Source organism: Amblyraja radiata, chromosome 15 (assembly GCF_010909765.2).
Source record: "Amblyraja radiata isolate CabotCenter1 chromosome 15, sAmbRad1.1.pri, whole genome shotgun sequence".
NCBI lineage: Eukaryota > Metazoa > Chordata > Chondrichthyes > Rajiformes > Rajidae > Amblyraja > Amblyraja radiata.
The window spans coordinates 37,342,338-37,359,955 of record NC_045970.1 but is presented as its reverse complement, the minus strand read 5'-3'; the positions used below and the strand labels follow the sequence as shown (position 1 = coordinate 37,359,955).

Sequence of the window (17,618 nt, the reverse complement as noted above, 5' to 3'; positions counted from 1 at the left end):
TTTTTTAAATTATTTATTTTTATTTGATGTGACCTAATACATTAGATGTAAACTCCATTTAGCCAAGATTTGTACATCCCAAATATTTTGGGGTAATTCTTAATATATTATAAGCAGTTTATAGCAAGTGCATATACTGGATCTGTGCTAATTATTTGATCGATTAATAGCAATCATTCATCAATTACGTCAACAAATATGACAAGCAAGGTGTCAGGGTGCAACTGAACAGCCAAAATTAAGAGGTAGCTGAATTCTCTTCCTTCCTTTCTCCATAATCCCGACCTCTTCCCAAAACATTTTTTTTCTTTTTCCCCCCCCCCAAATTAATTTTGAAGGAATTATTATAAATTCCACTATTGATAATATTCCCTATGGAAACTGCCATTGTAAGTGACATATTGGTATAAAGTCAACTCTAATCTGGTTACATTCATTTGCTGGTTACATTTAATAACTCTACTGTCAGTCCATTGCCTTTTATTTTCTGCTAAGTAAAATAACTAATCAGTATGGTAATTGTTTTGAAAGTGCTTTACAGGAGAGGGTTTAAGACAATTAACATTGTGAATTGTAAGTACCATTCCCAGACTAAAGCTGTCTTGTATTCTCTGTAATTAATTTGTAACGGTTCAGGATTATCCGACTCAGATGTAACGCTATCTTCAACATCTTAATGCCCTCACTACATAACGGAAACAGCTTCAATCTAAATTAAAAACAAGTTAATCATTCTCGACCCATCTTTCAGTCACAATAGTTAAAACATTAGTCAGAACTGCATCAATCTAAGCCCTCAAGATGGCTGAATAATTATGGCAACTCAATCAAACAATAACCAAATAAAACCTGGATGGAATTAATTCTCTCCCTGAGGTGTTAATCTTATTTATTAAACTTTGCTTCTATGAGAGTATAAGAAACAATTCTATAAGAAACAATTTGAAGAAATGAGCGATTAGCCCATCAGACAATTTAACATTGGATGATGATGTGCAAAATAGTCACCTCACACAGGTCCTCACACAGGTCAAGTTTGCCATCTCTAAGATTGCGGCGTGCTCACTGACAACACACTTGGTCTGAGAACACTCATTCATGATAAAAAAAGACCGACAAGATAATGGATTAGAATTAATTCTACAGTTGCATCTTAAATGATTACATGCCGTTGAATATCCTAACACACAGCACCAGACGGAACTGGAAGACTGACACTAAAACCTAACTTAAAGCAGGTCATTTGCTTAAACTAAGTTCGCAGGAACAAAGTTGTGGGCTAAAACTTCATTCTCACCGGATTATCCCATTCAAACCTCCATTTCCCCCCATCTCATCATCACTCCTGTTATAAACTTGAAAGAGCATAACTCCAATTTAAAATGTTAAGAAATTAAAAGCCCATTAAAATGGTTTTCACGCATCTAATTTTTCGAAGGGTTTCCTTTGGTTACAGGAAAGTAAAATACATTGTGTTTTAAGGATTTTTTTTACATACAGAAAGGAAGATTTAACAAAAATGTGAAGCAATCTAGAGTAACTAACTTCAAAACATGGGGGGGGAAAACCACACACATTTCCAGATATTCACAATGTTTATGAACTCGCCAGCCATCAACTACCTTTCACATTAAAATCCTCGGATAACATTTGATGCTCAGTTACAGCTTTTTTTTTTAAACAACTTTAAAAATGAATGTCACAATAATTGTGAAGACAAAATCAAACATCAAGGCTGGATGCTGAACCGGGAACTAAGTTAAATGAGCGTTTCTCATTTCTTTCTCTAAACCATAATCTCAGAACTTCTCTGTTCCAATATATAAAATTATGTATTGGGAGTGCGAGAGTTTGCAACACCAAACAAAAACCACCCGCTATCACATACACACAGTCAAGTCGACAGATCACTTTGGAGGGGAGTTCTTGTTTACTGGCACTGGCTGCCTGTTGCTGCTTCTTTGATGGATTCTGCCACGTAATCCAAGTTAGAAGTGGTCAGGCCGCACATATTGATACGACCGTTGCCCAAAAGATAGATGTGTTTCTTCTTGACCATGTATTCAACCTGAGAAGCTGTGGGGGAGAAAAGAGAGAGAAATATCACAAATGGTCAGCAAGTTTACCTTTTTCTCTTGAGAGTTTGTCTTTAGTTTGCAGTGATGGGGTCAAGGAAAGAGCGTTCACGTCGCGGCCCTGTTTCCACCAATCTTTCCACCACCACGCACAAGAAGCACAAGAAGCGACAAGACAGACACCATTGTACGTAGATGCCGAGAAGTGTATTCAGCTCTAGCTGAACACTTCTAATCTTGCGTGTGGACTCGATAAGAAGAAGAAGTGATGATCAAAATAACTTTGATCAAACTTTTAGCTTTAGGTTAGTTGAGTTTAGAGATAAGGTGTACAAACAAGCCCTTCGGCCCACTGAGCCCTCGATCACCCATACACGAGTTCTATCCGACACACTAGAGACAGTTTGCAGAAGCCAATTAATCTACAAACCCAATCGCTTTTGGGATGTGGGAGGAAACCGGAGCACCCAGAGAAAACCCACGCGCTTATATGGAGAACATGCAAACTTCATACAGATGGCACTGGTAGTCAGAATCGAACCCTGGTCTCTGGCGCTGTAGAACCGCAGCTTCACCGCTGTGTCATCATGCCGCCTCTAACTTGGACAGATAAATTACCCAATTAATCTTTGATAAAGCAATTTTAAAGCATCTTTAATGTACTAGACTGTCAGTGCTAGTAATGCCTCAGACAGCCAGACAAGAAATGATGAGAGGTTAGGAATTGTAATATATTCGCTTCTTCCCCGTTGATATCAGACTGATGACTTCTAATACGCTAAGGATTTAGTCCTGATCTCCCTATCTACCTGGTTGCGACCCGAGCACTTTTTTCATTTAATTGCACTTTGTTGTTGGAACACCACATTCTGTACTTGGTTTCCTTTCTCTTTCGCACTACCTGTTGTACTCCTGAATGATATAATTGTGCTCACCTCTGTTTTTTTCCTGGATAGTACATGCTTCCACACTGTATCTTGATACATGTGACATTAATAAATATAATATCCATTTCCAAATGATAAATGAACTAGGCAGGATGCGGATGTGGAGGGGCGTCAAGAGTTGTGATTAGTCAGAGACACATGGAATTGTAGATGCTACAAAACACTAACTACTGGAAGAATTCAACGGGTCAGGCAGCATCTAGAGTGTGATGGACACTTGGCGTTTTGGGCCGGGTCCCTTCTTCAGAACTTTGATACACTAAACAGTTCAGATATGTTCATTCTGTTAGGAAAGATATTGTTAAGCTAGAAAGGGTGCAAAGAGGATTTACGAGGATGTTGCCAGGCCAAAAGGGGAGAGGTTGAGCAGGTTAGAACTTTATTCCTTGGAGGGCAGGAGGATGCAAGGTGATCTTATAGAGGTGTATAAGATCATGAGAGGAATAGATGGGGTAAATGCACAGTATTTTGCCCAGAGTAGAGGAATCAAGAACCAGAGGGCATAGGTTTAAGTTGAGAGGCAGAAAAGATTTAATAGGAATCTGAGGAGCAACTTTTTCTTTTACACAAAGGGTGGTAGGCTGATGGAACGAGCTGCCGGAGGACATAGTTGAGGCAGATACTATAACAACGTTTAGACAATTGGACTGGCACATGGATGGGATAGGTTTAGAGGGATATGGGTCAAAATGCAGGCAGATAGGGCAAGTGATGATGGGGCATGTTGGTCGGCATTGGCAAGTTGGGCCGAAGGGCCTGTTTCCACGCTGTATGACTGTATGACAAAGGCGCCTTTGATGGAAGATAGAAATGCAGAAAAATGTGAGGTCCTCAAATTTGGTTGAAAAAAAGTACAAAGGCGAGCTATTTTATTTAAAAGTCTTGAAGGGTCAACCATGGTCTGGCATTTACTATATACTTATGGTTATAAGTATATAGTAAATGCCAGACCATTCTGTACAGAGGGGTCTTGAGGTGAAATTCCATTAACTCTCTGAAAGTGCAACACAAGTAAACAAGATTGTACAGAAGGCATATAGTATACTTGCCTTGATCGATCTGGGCATTGAGTATAAAAGTTGGTTGGTCGTGTTGCAGCTCGATAAAACTTTGAGTAAGACACATTTGGAGTATTGTGTGCAATTCTGGATGCCTCAATACAGGAAGGATGTGGAGGCTTTAGAGAGGGTGCAGAACGGGTTCACCAGGATGTTGCCTGGATTAGAAGTAATAGCTATAAGCAAAAGTTGGACAAACCTGGATTATCTTCTCTAGACGTCTGAGGCTGAGAGGCAATGTGGTAGAAATATATAAAATTATGAGAGATCGACCGAGTAGATAGTCACAGTCATTTTCTCAGGGTGGAAATGCCAAATCCAGGACTAGAGGGCATAGCTTTGAGATGAGAATGGGAATAATTAAGGGAGATTTACAAGGAAAGTTTTTAAACAAAGAGAGTTGTAGGTGCCTGGAATGCACAGCCAAGGTGCTGGAGGCAGATACGTTAGTGCCATTTTAGGCGTTTAGATAGGCACTTGATCAGGCACATAAGGGGAGCATAGTGGTGCAGCTGATAGAGCTGAAGCCTGTCCCAACTCTCCCTATAGCTCGGGTCTAGTCCTGACAACATTCCTGTAAATTTTCTCTTTTCAGTTTAACAACATCCTTCCGAAAGCAATTGAATGACCAAAACGGAACACAATGCTCCAAATGCAGCCTCACCAACATCTTGTTCAGCTATAACATAACATCCCGACTTCAAAACTCAATACCCTGACGTATGAAGGCCAATGTACCAAAGGCCTTCTTGACTACCCTGTGACGCCACTTTCTGGCAGGTTATTTGTCAACGGTTGAATAGACGTTGTACATCTACCAGCTACCCTGGCCCTTCACGCAGCTACACCAAAAGCTGGCCCAACTCAGGCACTTTCTTTTTTTAATAGATACAGAGCCCACCGAGTCCGCACCAACCAGGTATCACCCCGTACACCAACACTATCCTAGGAAATACTTACAATTTTACTAAAGCAAATTAACCTACAACCCTACATGTCTTTGGAGTGTGGGAAGGAACTGGAGCACCTGGAGAAAACCACATGGTCACAGGGAGAACATACAAACTCTGTATTAACAGCACCCAACAGCACCAGCAAGGCTGCAACTCTACCGCGACACCACTGTGTCTCTCTCTCTCTTCCTGCCTCCCTCCCTCCCTCTCTCAGCAGACGAGGGTCCTCAAGTGGATTCTTTATCTGATACCAGTGGTCATTTTGCAAATAGAAAGAGATATCTCCTGGCAGCCGTCTAAAGACCCTGGTGGTATGTTGTGTGTTCATCTAATTGACTCCTTCAGGGCACCAAAACAGACGCACCCAACAGACTCTCAAATTGCATAAGTTCTCTCTTTCACTAAGCCAAACAGTCTGCTTCCCATTAATAAAAGTATGATGCAAAGATTTTTTTCTCCTCTCCTCTTTTCTTAAAATATAAACTTCTTCAGCCCTTTGTGAATCTGCAACTATCCAAAACAAAACACACACGCAGAACAGCTGGATAGCATTACTGCTTAAAATATTGTACGATATAACGATCGGCTGGACGAGGGAAAGCTTGTCAATTAGTGCAGTTGTTTTGAATTAAAAGATCTGTAAAGAGTGAAACCAAACTAGCGGGGACTGTGGTGAAGCTGGGAACACTAACAGAGACATCTACCCATCCACCAACACCTCACATTCTAGTTTTCACTGCGGTGACATATTCCAGAATGGGTCTGTGCCTCTTATTACAGGAATAAAATGGAAAACTTCCGAAGACATTAAATCATTTTATTCGAGGATGATCCAAAGGATGATTAATGGCTTCAGGCTAGCAACGAGGGGAAAAAAGGTGCAAGCAGTGTGTTAACTTTGAAAGAAGGCTGAGCACTCGTATGGTCGATATCTCATCACTAGGAAATGTGAAAACTTTTCAGTTGTAATGAGTCACCTCTGAACTGCAGTCCTCTATATAGTCAATTTACTGCATGGTAATATGCCGAAAAACATAAAGTGAGATGAATGATGACCACAGTGAACAAGGTTTTTGGCACTTTAATTGAGGTAGGTGTGCTGGCACCTCTGCTTTCAATAATACAGCAAGACCTGCAATAATTGCCCGAGCCAAGGAAGGATAAAACAGATGGAACGTCAATTCAATGCCTTGACTGAAAAACAGACCAATTCTAAACCGAGCAGGAACAGCAAACTGAATTCCCGCGACAAGGGAGGGCAGGAAGCAACTCACAACTAACGAAAACAAGGTAAGCATTACCCATCAACTTGAAGCCTGTGGTTTAGATAAGGCCCACCAATGGTATTTTTGGAAAATAAATAATTTAATTCAATTAGATGAACACACAACATACCACCAGGGTCTATAGACGGCTGCCAGGCAAAAACCACCTGTCCTGCACTTGAATGTGTTCAAAGGGAGCACAAGTCATGGAAATGGAACGCCCAGAGAATGGAGCTTTCCATCTGAATGTGATCCATCACTTACAATATAGAAACGTAGTGTTGTTCTCCAGTGTTAATGTGGGGAAACTAAATGTTCCGACATGTGCGGAATGGACACTGGGTCAGATGTGCGGCGGGCTCATTCTATCAAGACACCGACTGAAAATGTCTTGTCTCGTGACTCTGGAAGGGTCCCGAAATTTTTTTTTAAAAAACACACTACAGATGTTGGAAATCTGAAGCATCAGCGTGGGCAAATGATGGGGACTCCCTCCAGCATGGAATTCCAATCTTGCAGCGTTAACAGAAATACGCTGAAAATAGATTGTCCCCAAAGCAAGATATAGATACAAGGAACTGCAGATCCTGGTTTACCAAAAAAAAGACATCAGACAGCATCTCTGGAGAACATGGACAGGTGGCGTTACAGGTCACGACCCTTCTTCAGTCCTTTTGCTTCTGAAGAAGAGTCCTGACCCAAAATGTCACCTGTCCATGTTCTCCAGAGATGCTGCCTGAACTGCTGAGTTACTCCCCAACCAATTGTCTCTCTGAACGGTGCATAGATTTCAAGCTGATCTGAATCTTTTCCCTTTACAGTAAATGCTTCCAAAACATGCACAGCACAATGTCTCTAACAGAAGCTGTGCAGTGAATTTGAATGTAGCTCTCCTAGAAGATGCAGGTAATGGGGTCAATTCAGCTTTCTTGCCACAGGGATTCTTCAACCTAAACTCAAGAGTTGTGATCAACAGAACCCGTAAAGACCAATCTGCAAGCTCATCCATTTGCACCAATTCCATTCGCAACTCGCAAGCATCATACAAACATTAAACCAAGAACAACCAAGGACTGAAGAAGGGTCTCAACCTAAAACATCACCTATCCATGTTCTCCAGAGATACTGCCTGACCCACTGAGGGTCCGTAGGTGATAGAAATCAGAAGGCGTGCCAGACACCTTCTGCAGCGTGCTGCACAACAAGATTCACTTCTTTCCATTTTGGCCCCATGCAGGCAGTTCTCAGAAGTTTTGCCACTGCTGTTATCCTTCTTTCATCAAATCTTTTAACGGCTGAGCACCAAGACTCAATCTGCTCCATGGCATGTTGAATTAGAGGAGACCGTTGTGCTGTGAATATAACTTCTTACCTGTTTTTACAAGGAAACATGGGGAATGGACCCAAATCACTGATAAAGATAAGGTCCAATGGTGAATCTCATCCTCAAGAATTTTCCTCGGACCGAGCCTTGCGGCAAAGAGGATGAATATTGGCAATGGCTCCAACCCATCGTGCAGAGAATTGTGGACGCGGCCCAGACCATCACACATGCTGCCTCGGCAAGGCCACCAGCATAATCAAGGAAGTGTCGCACCTCGGCACTCTCTTTCTCCCATCAGGCAAAAGGTTCAGATGAGTGAAAACGCACACCTCCAGATTCAGACAGTTTCTTCCCAGCTGTTATCAGGCAACTGAACCATCCTACCAACAAAGGTACACAAAATTGCTGGGGAAACTCAGCGGGTGCAGCAGCATCTATGGAGCGAAGGAAATAGGCGACGTTTCGGGCCGAAACCCTTCTTCAGACTGATGGGGAGGTGGGAGAAAGAAGGAAAAGGGGAGGAGGGGGAGGAGCCCGAGGGCGGGCGGGCGGATGGGAGGGTGGGAGGAGACAGCTAGAGGGTTAAGGAAGGGGAGGAGACAGCAAGGGCTAGCAAAATTGGGAGAATTCAATGTTAATGCCATACGGACGCAAGGTCCCCAGACGGAATATGAGGTGCTGTTTCTCCAATTTCCGCTGTTGCTCACTCTGGCAATGGAGGAGACCCAGGACAGAGAGGTCGGATTGGGAATGGGAGGGGGAGTTGAAGTGCTGAGCCACCGGGAGTTCAGGTAGGTTATTGCGGACTGAGCGGAGGTGTTCGGCGAAACGATCGCCCAACCTACGCTTGGTCTCCCCGATGTAAATCAGCTGACATCTAGAGCAGCGGATGCAGTAGATGAGGTTGGAGGAGATACAGGTGAACCTTTGTCGCACCTGGAACGACTGCTTGGGTCCTTGAATGGAGTCGAGGGGGGAGGTGAAGGGACAGGTGTTGCATTTCTTGCGGTTGCAACGGAACCATCCTACCAACAACTCGTCCTGACTTCCTATCTACCTCATTGGAGACCCTCAGACTATCTTTGATCGGACTTTACTGGCTTTATCTTGCACTAAATGCTATTCACGATATTCTCTTCAACATGTATCTATCTGTACACAGTGGTTGGCTCGATCGTAATCATGTATTGTCTTTCAGCTGACTGGATAGCACGCAACGCAAGCTTTTCATTGTATCTCAGTACACGTGACAATAAACTAAACTCAAACCCTTGAAGCAACAGTGCATATTGGAAATGGCTGCAATTCTAGAGGCAAACAGGGTGAATGTTGCAAATGGTTCCAAGTCTTGAGGCAAACACAGTGAATATTGGTAATGGCTCATAAGTAAAATTCTAGCAAATAGAAAGATTGAAACAAAAAAAAACTGCATTCTTTAGAAATATCTAGAGAGAGCTCAGTGCTTGGAGACTCCTGCGAGACAGATGCTTTGGCAACCACATTATCGAAGGTCTTTGTAGGAACTCTTCTGGCTGCTCAGAGCTTTCAACACAATTAGACTGACAATAAACAGAGACGACCCCAGGCACATTCTATAATGGTTTGTGCAAACATTGCAGCTGCCGGCAATAAATGGTGCAATGAAAATCTGCAAAAAATTCCAAGCTATTTGCCAGGTGCACTAAAGGAAGAATGGACTAGTCTCGATATCCGTCACAGGAATTGGGAACAGCTGAAGATCCCAGAGCCTAAACTAGACCAGGCACTTGGCACTGGCCACAATCTAAAGCACCACATGTTAGAGAAGGCAAGGCAGCTTCCTTTACAACCTGCCCACAGCAAATTCCTACCACAAACCTAGAGGCATTGCCTTTGCTCCCTCCCAGAATTGCGATTTTAATACCTCGTTCCACAGTTATTTGTTACATGTTAAAACAAAAGGATTATATATTTGGAGGAAAAAAAACAAACCAAACATTTCTATTCTTTCACAATCTCAGCACATCCTAAGCAATATCAATTCAAGTGATGCCACAGGATTTTCTACAGCAACTTATGAAAACAGATGGAGCTTCAGGTTAATGTCTTAGTCATGTCAGAGCACATAGGCGCCATGGTAACATAGCGGTAAAGTTGCTGCCTTACAGCGCCAGAGACCTGGGTTCAAGTTCAAGTTCAAGTGAGTTTATTGTCATGTGTCCCTGTATAGGACAATGAAATTCTTGCTTTGCTTAAGCACACAGAAAATAGTAGGCATTTACTACAAAACAGATAAATGTGTCCATATACCATGATATAAATATATACACACATGAATAAATAAACTGGTAAAGTGCAAATAACAGAAAGTAGTTATTAATAATCAGAGTTTTGTCCGAGCCAGGTTTAATAGCCTGATGGCTGTTCGATCCTGACTATGGGTATTATCTGCACGTAGTTTGTATATTATCCCCGTGACCACATGGAGTTTCCCTGGTTTCCTCCCACACTCCATAGGACCACAGGTTTGTAGATTAATTGGCTTCCGTAAAAGTGTAAATGATCCCTAGAGTGTAGGATAGTGCTAAGTGAATGGGGATCACTGGTCGGCGCAGACTCCGTGGGCCAAAGGGCCTGTTTCTGCTCTGTTTCTCTGAACTAAACTAAACTAAACCAAACCTCCGTTAGTTTTTCGTTCTTGTACAGTGTTAGATTATCAGGTTGAATACTGGGCTATTCCAAAACCTTCAAATGTTAAACCTGCCTTTTTAATCTCCTAACATCTCCACTTATGGCTCAATGTCAATATTTATCTTATTACATTTATACGAAGCACCTATGTTAAAAGCCCTATTTAAAATTATTGGGGAATCCACATCTTCCCACACAGATTTATATTTATATTTATTATTGTTACATGTACTCTGAGATACAGTGGAATTTTTTGTTTGCATGCTATCCTTTTAATTTAGTTTATTGTCACATACGCCGAGATACAGTGAAAAGCTTTCTTGTTTCTATCCATTCATCTGATGACAAAGTGCAAAGAACATTAGATTTGTTCTGGTCTAGCTCTGCCCCATCCCATCCCCACTTCCTTCTCTCCCCTTCATTGCATTTTCCAGACATCAGCTCATTTGACAGCAAAACCACATCTTGGCTTTTTGGGAGAATGGGCAAGAGGCCTTACAAAATGAAGAGTGCAAAGTCATGGAGGCACAAGGAACTGCAAGGAATCTTGAGCAAAGCACAACGTGTAGGAGTAACTCAGTGGGTCAGGTTGCATCTTTGGAGAACATGGATAGGTGACATTTCAAGCCCAAAGAAGGGTCCTGACCCGAAATAGCACCTATCCATTCCCTCCACAGATGCTGCCCGACCTGCTGAGTTACTTCAGCACATTGTGTTTTAATGCAATGTCATTACTTGGTTGGAATAGTACCTAGTTGTGACCAGGTGCATGGATAGAAGAGGTTTAGAGGGATATGGGCCAAACAAGGGGAAATAGATTGTCAGCATGGACAAGTGGGTCGAAGAGCCATGTGACTCCATGACATCCTTCAAGCCAATCCATCCGTGTGTTAAAGTCGTTTTCACTGAAGTGGTTCCATGATAATCAACTCAGCAACTCCCTGAGGGTTGTGTCTCAATTCTAACCACTTTTTGGGGAAAGTAATTCGTTCTGAATTCTCTCTTGGATTGATCAGCGACTGCTTTATTTATAGTCTAACTTCTGGATCCTGCCTGCACCTCATTACCTAATTCATCTTTCCCAATCTTAAGGTCAGTGTTTTCCAAACATGTAATGGCTACCTGGAGAACTGGGTCAATGAGCTAATTTTTTCAGTCTCATTCAGACACTTGGGAATCAATGCGAATGAATGCATAATGCTGCAAACCAACTGGAATCCGGAGAGTACACTAGAAAATGAGAGCTTTATGCATTTAAAGTGTTAAGACTGCAGATTTCTCTAAACAAACATAAATTCACTTTGCCCAAAAATTGCTAATCAACAAAATCCATTTCGATATTTCGTAATGATATAGGACTGTAGTAAGGAAGACAAATGCAATGCTAGCATTTATTTTGAGAGAACTAGAATATAAAAACAGGGATGTAATGCTGAGGCATTATAGGGCACTGGTCACACCCCATTTGGAGTATTGTGAGCAGTTTTGGGCCCCATATACGAGGAAGGAGGATGTCCAGAGGAGGTTTACAAGAATGCGAATGATCCTGGGGATGATTGGATTAGTGTATGATGATCGTTTTGACGGCACTGGGCCTGTACTCATTGCTGGAGTTTAGAAGGATGAGCGGCAACCTCATTGAAACTTGCCAAATAGTGAAAGGCCTGGATAGAGTGGATGTGGAAAGGATGTTTCCACTAGTGGGAGAATCTAGGACCAGAGGATACAGGCCCAGAATTTCTTTATTCAGGTGGGTGGTGAATCTATGATTAATTGATTACCACAGATAGCTGAGGAGGCCAAATCACTGGATATATTAGTAAGGGCATCAAAAGTTATGGGGAGATGGCAGGAGAATGGGGTTAAGAGGGAACTATAGATCAGCCATGATTGAAAGGCGGAGTAGACTTGATGGGCCGATTGGCCTACTTCTGGCTCCAATTACATTGACATGAACTTTTGATCTTATGAGCCCATTGAGTCTGTACCAAATGAAAGAACATCATTACCCTACTAATCATCCTTGTAAACGGACCACCCCATGTTCCCATTAATTCCCACAGACTCTACCACTCTCCTTCTCACAGGGGGCAATTTTGAGTAGTCAACAAACCTATCGATTCACATGATTTTAGGATGCTGGGGTAAACCGGAGTATCTAGATGAAATGCGCACTGTCACAGGAGAACGTGCAAACTCCACACAAGCAGCACCCGTGGTCAGGATTGAAGCTGGTTCATTGGAGCTGTGTCGCAGCAGTTTTACACACTCATTAAAGGTTGAAGAGTTAATGGGAACCTGAGGGGCAACTTTTTTTAAATATAAAGGATGGTTGGTGTATGGAATGATCTGCTTGAGGAGGCAGTTGAGACAGGTACTATCACAACATTTAAGAAACATTTAGACAGGTACATGGATAGGATAGGTTTTGAAAGATATGGGCTAAACACAGAGAAGCAGGGCTAGTGTAGATTGGGCACATTGGTGTGGGCAAGTTGGGACGAAGGGCCAGTTTTCACGCTGTCTGGCTCAATGAGATGTGGTATGTGCTCTGGGTACATACGGTTCAGTCCCGTGAAGCTGAACATTCCGATCTGTTGGGTGATGTGATCCCAAGTGCCGGGAGTTCCCAGTTTCTCCAGTTTTTCCCTTAGCAGCGCTCTCATCAGCAATACGCGGTCAGCCATAGTCTTCACATTACTTGCCCTGGAGGAGGAAATGTCAACAAAGTAATGTACCAGAGTGAGTCAGTGGACATCACATCACTTTAGTTTAGGTTTAAGTTTAGAGATGCAGTCTTCGAGTGGAATGGCTCAATATCCTTGTTTTACCATATTTGATTGAAAGATACAGCATGGATACAGGTCCTTCAGCCCACTGACTCCACGCTGACCATCGATCACCCTTTCACACTACTTTTATATTTCTAGGACTAGAACTATATTACTAGAACTAGTTTTCTTACCCACTCTCTACACAGTAGAGGCAATTCACAGAGGCCAAATAACCTACAGGCCCACACATCTGTGGGAGGAAACCGGAGCACCCAGAGGAAACTCATGCAATTGCAGGGAGAACGCGCAAACTCCGTACAGACAGCGCCCAAGGTCAGGATATAACCCTGGTCTCTGGACCTATGAGGCAGCGGCTCTACCAGCTCTGTCACCCTGTTGGCCAATAATGAACCCAGATGATAATGACCTAGACGATAATGAATCTAGAGAAGGCCCAGGTTTGACATCAGAGATATGCAGAGTGAGCCCTGATGGAATTGCTGAAACCAATCTTGGTGTTCCTCACGCTGCAGAGATGACTATTGCCAGATATTTCCTGTGACTTTTAAATTGCTAGTTGCTCTTTTGTGCCTGCACCGTGCTGCCAGAGATGATGGAAGCAGATATGGTTGTGACTTTTAAGAGGCTTTTTGATTGGCACACATAGATATATGCAGGGCATGGAGGAATATGGATCACATGCAGGCAGAGAAGATTAGCTTAACTTGGCATCATGTTCGGGATAGAGTTTGTGGGACAAAGGACCTGCTTGTCTACTGCTCCAAGTACTAGGTTCTCTCAACACATCCACAGTAACCACTCTTTCTTGGAGAGGATCTACAATCTTTAGCATGCACACTACTTCCAATGAAAATAAACAGGGGGTACGGTGGCACAGCAGTAGAGTTGCCAGTCCCGGGTTTACCCTGACTATGGGTGCTGTCTGTACAGAGTTTACACATTCTCCCCGTGACCGTGTGAGTTTTCCCCAGGTGCTCCGGGTTTCCTCCCACACTCCAAAGACGTTTGGGTTTATTGGTCCATTGGCTTTGGTAAAAAATTGTAAATTGTTCTCAGTATGTGGAATATTCCTTTTGTGGGGGGGGGGGGGGCGGAGCAAGAAACAAAAAAAATCATTAGTCGGCGTGGATTCAGTGGGCCAAAAGGCCAGCTTCCGCGCTATATCTCTAAACTAAACTAAACTAAACTGCAGCAGTCCGTATTCATGAACTCTGCACTAGTTGGTATGTAAATAAATGATCATTTTGCTGCCTTGAACATGAAGAAACAAGCTTGACATCCCACAAGAGATCAACCCTAGGTTGTTAATGGAACTGCGGCACAGACACTTGGATGGAATAATGGCTCAAAGGGAAAGGCGGCTGGGATTGAAGCTGCTGCATGCACAGCGACAGGCTCAGACTAAATGGTAAAAGAATGGATTGGCAACGACATAAAGACAAAAAAAAGCACGATTTGTTTCGCAGGACGCGCCATAAGGTTCAATTTAAAATTAGGGACACAAAAGAACGTAGTTTATGCCATAAGTGCAGCGTTTTTCTCAGAGTGGAGATTACACATTAAAAGAAATAAAAACACCTGGTGGATATGAGCATTGCAAAATAAATTTAGTCAAGCTGGCGAACTGGCACAGACCGATAAAATGTTAATCAGACCTTAGCATGAAAGTCATCAACATTTTATAAAATCCACACGATAACACAGCAGCAAAGAAGTTTGGGCCAGCATGTGTGGTCCAATAACCCTTCAATTATATTTAGAAAAGACCTGCTTAGTTTTACTGAAAAAATACGTAAAGTGCTGGAGTAACTCAACAAGTCAGGCAGCATCTCTGGAGAACATGGATGGATGACTTTTTAGGGTGGGATCCTTCTTTAGACCAGGAGCCTTCTTCAGACCGTAACAGGTAACAGGTGTCCACCTATCTATGTTCTCCAGAGAGATGCTGCCTGACCCAGTTACTCCAGCGCTTTGTGACTTTTCATGTAAACCTGCAGTTCCTTGTAACTTATTAATTATCACACTCTTATTAAAGATCACTTGCCAGACCTTGTCGCGGTGGGCGGCGCGACTCTCGTCAGCAGCGGCCTCTGCAATCTGTCTGTGTTTTATTATTTTTTGTCTCGTTTTTATGTAGTTTTTGTTATTTTTTTTGTTGGGGTATGTGTGTGGGGGGGTGGGGGTAACTTTAAAATCTTTCTCCTGCACGGGAGACCCAACCTTTTCTTTGTCGGGTCTCCGTTGTCGTTGGGGCTGCAACGTGGAGCGGCCTCCAACAGGAACGACCTGGGGTTCCAGCTGCGGAGCTGCCGACTACTCACCGTCATGGGGCTGGCCGAGTCCGGAGCGGGTGGAGCTGTGGTGGAGCGCTGCTGCCACCCGACCTCCGGAGGTTCGGAGGCTGCAACTGCGAGTTTGGCGGACGGCGGCACCGGGAGCCCGCGGGTCCCTGCTGGGTGACCGCTTTTTGGGGCTTCCGCAACGGCGACTTCTCCCTCCCGAGTTGCGGGGTTGAAGAGCACCTGAGCGGGGCCTTACACCATCGCCCCGCGCGGCTTGGAATGGCCGCGGGACTTTGCGAGCGCCCGCCGGGGGCTCTAACACCAAGACCCGGGTTTTGGGACTACCATAATCAGTCTGAAGAATAGAACCGACCCAAAACATCGTCTGTCCATGTTTGTCAGAGATGATGCCTGACCCACTGAGTAATTCCAACACCTAGTGTCTTTTTTGGTAAACCAGCACCTGTGTCTACTTATTAAAGACTGGTTTAGGATTAGAGAATGCAGAAAGTGGGAAAGGTGCAGGATTTCTACAGAATTAAATGTTGGGCGTATGAAAGGAAATGATGAATAAAAACCTGCAGCATATACATTGGAAGGCATGTGATCTTCTGGAACTTGGCATTCAACTTGAACGCTCAAAATTTGCCCATTTGCTCTTTTCAGATTTCATGACTGCCACTCATAGCCCCGCCTTCATATACTTGAACCTCACCAGCTAGAATTTATTTCCTAAATCACCTCTCTACTGTATAAGAAGACACCCATTAACATCCACCTATTCAGTTTAGAGATACAGCATGGAAACAGGTGCATTGGCCCACCCAGTCCACGCCGACCAATGATCACCCATACACTTGTGCTATCCTACACACTAGGAGCAATTTACAGAAGCCAATTAGCCTACAAACCTGCACGTCGTTGGAATCCAGGAAGAAACCGGAGCACCCGGATGAGAGAGAAAAAAAAAACCACACACCTGTATAAAACAAGCTGCCGGAGGAGGTTGTTGGGGTAGGTACTAACAGAACATTTAAGAAACATTTAAATAGGTACATGAATAGGATGTGTGGAAGGATATAGGCCAAACGCAGGCAGGTGGGACGAGTGTACACGGGGCATGTTGGTCATGTGGGTAGGATGGCCCAAAGGGGCCTGTTTTCATGCTGTAATACAATGACTCTAGGTACAGTGTGGAAAGTTTATAGTAGGTGGATTCCACCATAAAGTGAATACGAGTGTTTATAATGACAACAATTACCACAAATGTCACCAGAAACTAATAAACATTAGGAAAGCAGGGAGTGTAAAAAGATGGTTGCCAGAGTGTTTATAATGTTACCGACACTTAGAACATAAAACAGCACAGGTACAGGCCCTTCAGCCCACAATGTCCGTGCCGAACATGATGCCAAGATAAAAGGGCCTGCAGTGCTGCGGCAAAACAGTTGCTGCCTTGCAGCGCCAGGGACCCTGGTTCGACCCTGACTATGGGTGCATTCTGTACGTAGTTAGTACGTTTTCCGTGTGACTGCGGGTTTTTTCCAGGTGCTCCTGTTTCCTCCCACACTCCAAAGACATGCAGGTTTGTAGGCTAAGCGGTTTCTGTAAATTACCCCGACAGTGTAGGATTCAAAACTGGGATAACATAGAATTAGTGCACAGGTGATCGTTGGTCGGTGCGGGCCCAGTGGGCCTGTTTCACGCTGTATCACAAGGAGTAGACGTAAGGAACTGCAGATGCTTATTTACAAAAAAAGACTCAACAGATCAGGTATATTCTTTAGATAATAAGTTTCAGGTTGGGACCCTTTTTTCCAAACAGTGATTGTAATGGGGGTAGAAAGCTAGAAGAGAGGTGGGGGCTGGACAAAGCCAGGTAAGTGATTGGTGGATACATATGAGGAAGGTTTGTTTCACTAAGGCTAGAAATGAAAAGAAAAAAGGTCAGTGAAATAAGGAGAGAAGTGGTATGAAATATGAAGCCAGAGGAAGGGAGATAGGTAGATGGGAGATAGGTAGAAGGGGACAGGAGAAATGGGGGCAGGATAGTGGTAGAAATGGGTGCGCATCCAGGAAGGACACAGGGAAGAGAGAGGTTAAAATCGGGGAGGGGCTGATTACCAAAAATTGGAGAACTCAATGTTCTTACCAAAACGTCACCAAGTGCTGGAGTAGGTCAGTGGGTCAGGCAGCAGGGTCCTGACCCGAAATGTCACCTATCCATGTTCTCCAGAGATTCTGCCTGA

The 17,618-nt window shown here is 43.5% G+C and overlaps 1 protein-coding gene across 1 annotated transcript in view; it reads right to left on the bottom strand.

Annotated features, from left to right (window-relative positions):
- Positions 1-17,618, bottom strand: part of got1 (glutamic-oxaloacetic transaminase 1) — a 46,642-nt gene continuing 29,024 nt past the window's right edge. The window contains exons 9-10 of the mRNA XM_033034069.1: positions 12,856-12,998; positions 1-2,076 (exon numbers count right to left, since the gene is read on the bottom strand). Of these exons, the coding sequence (XP_032889960.1) occupies positions 1,931-2,076; positions 12,856-12,998 (289 nt within the window). The 3' untranslated portion in view covers positions 1-1,930. The remainder of the gene's footprint in view (positions 2,077-12,855; positions 12,999-17,618) is intronic.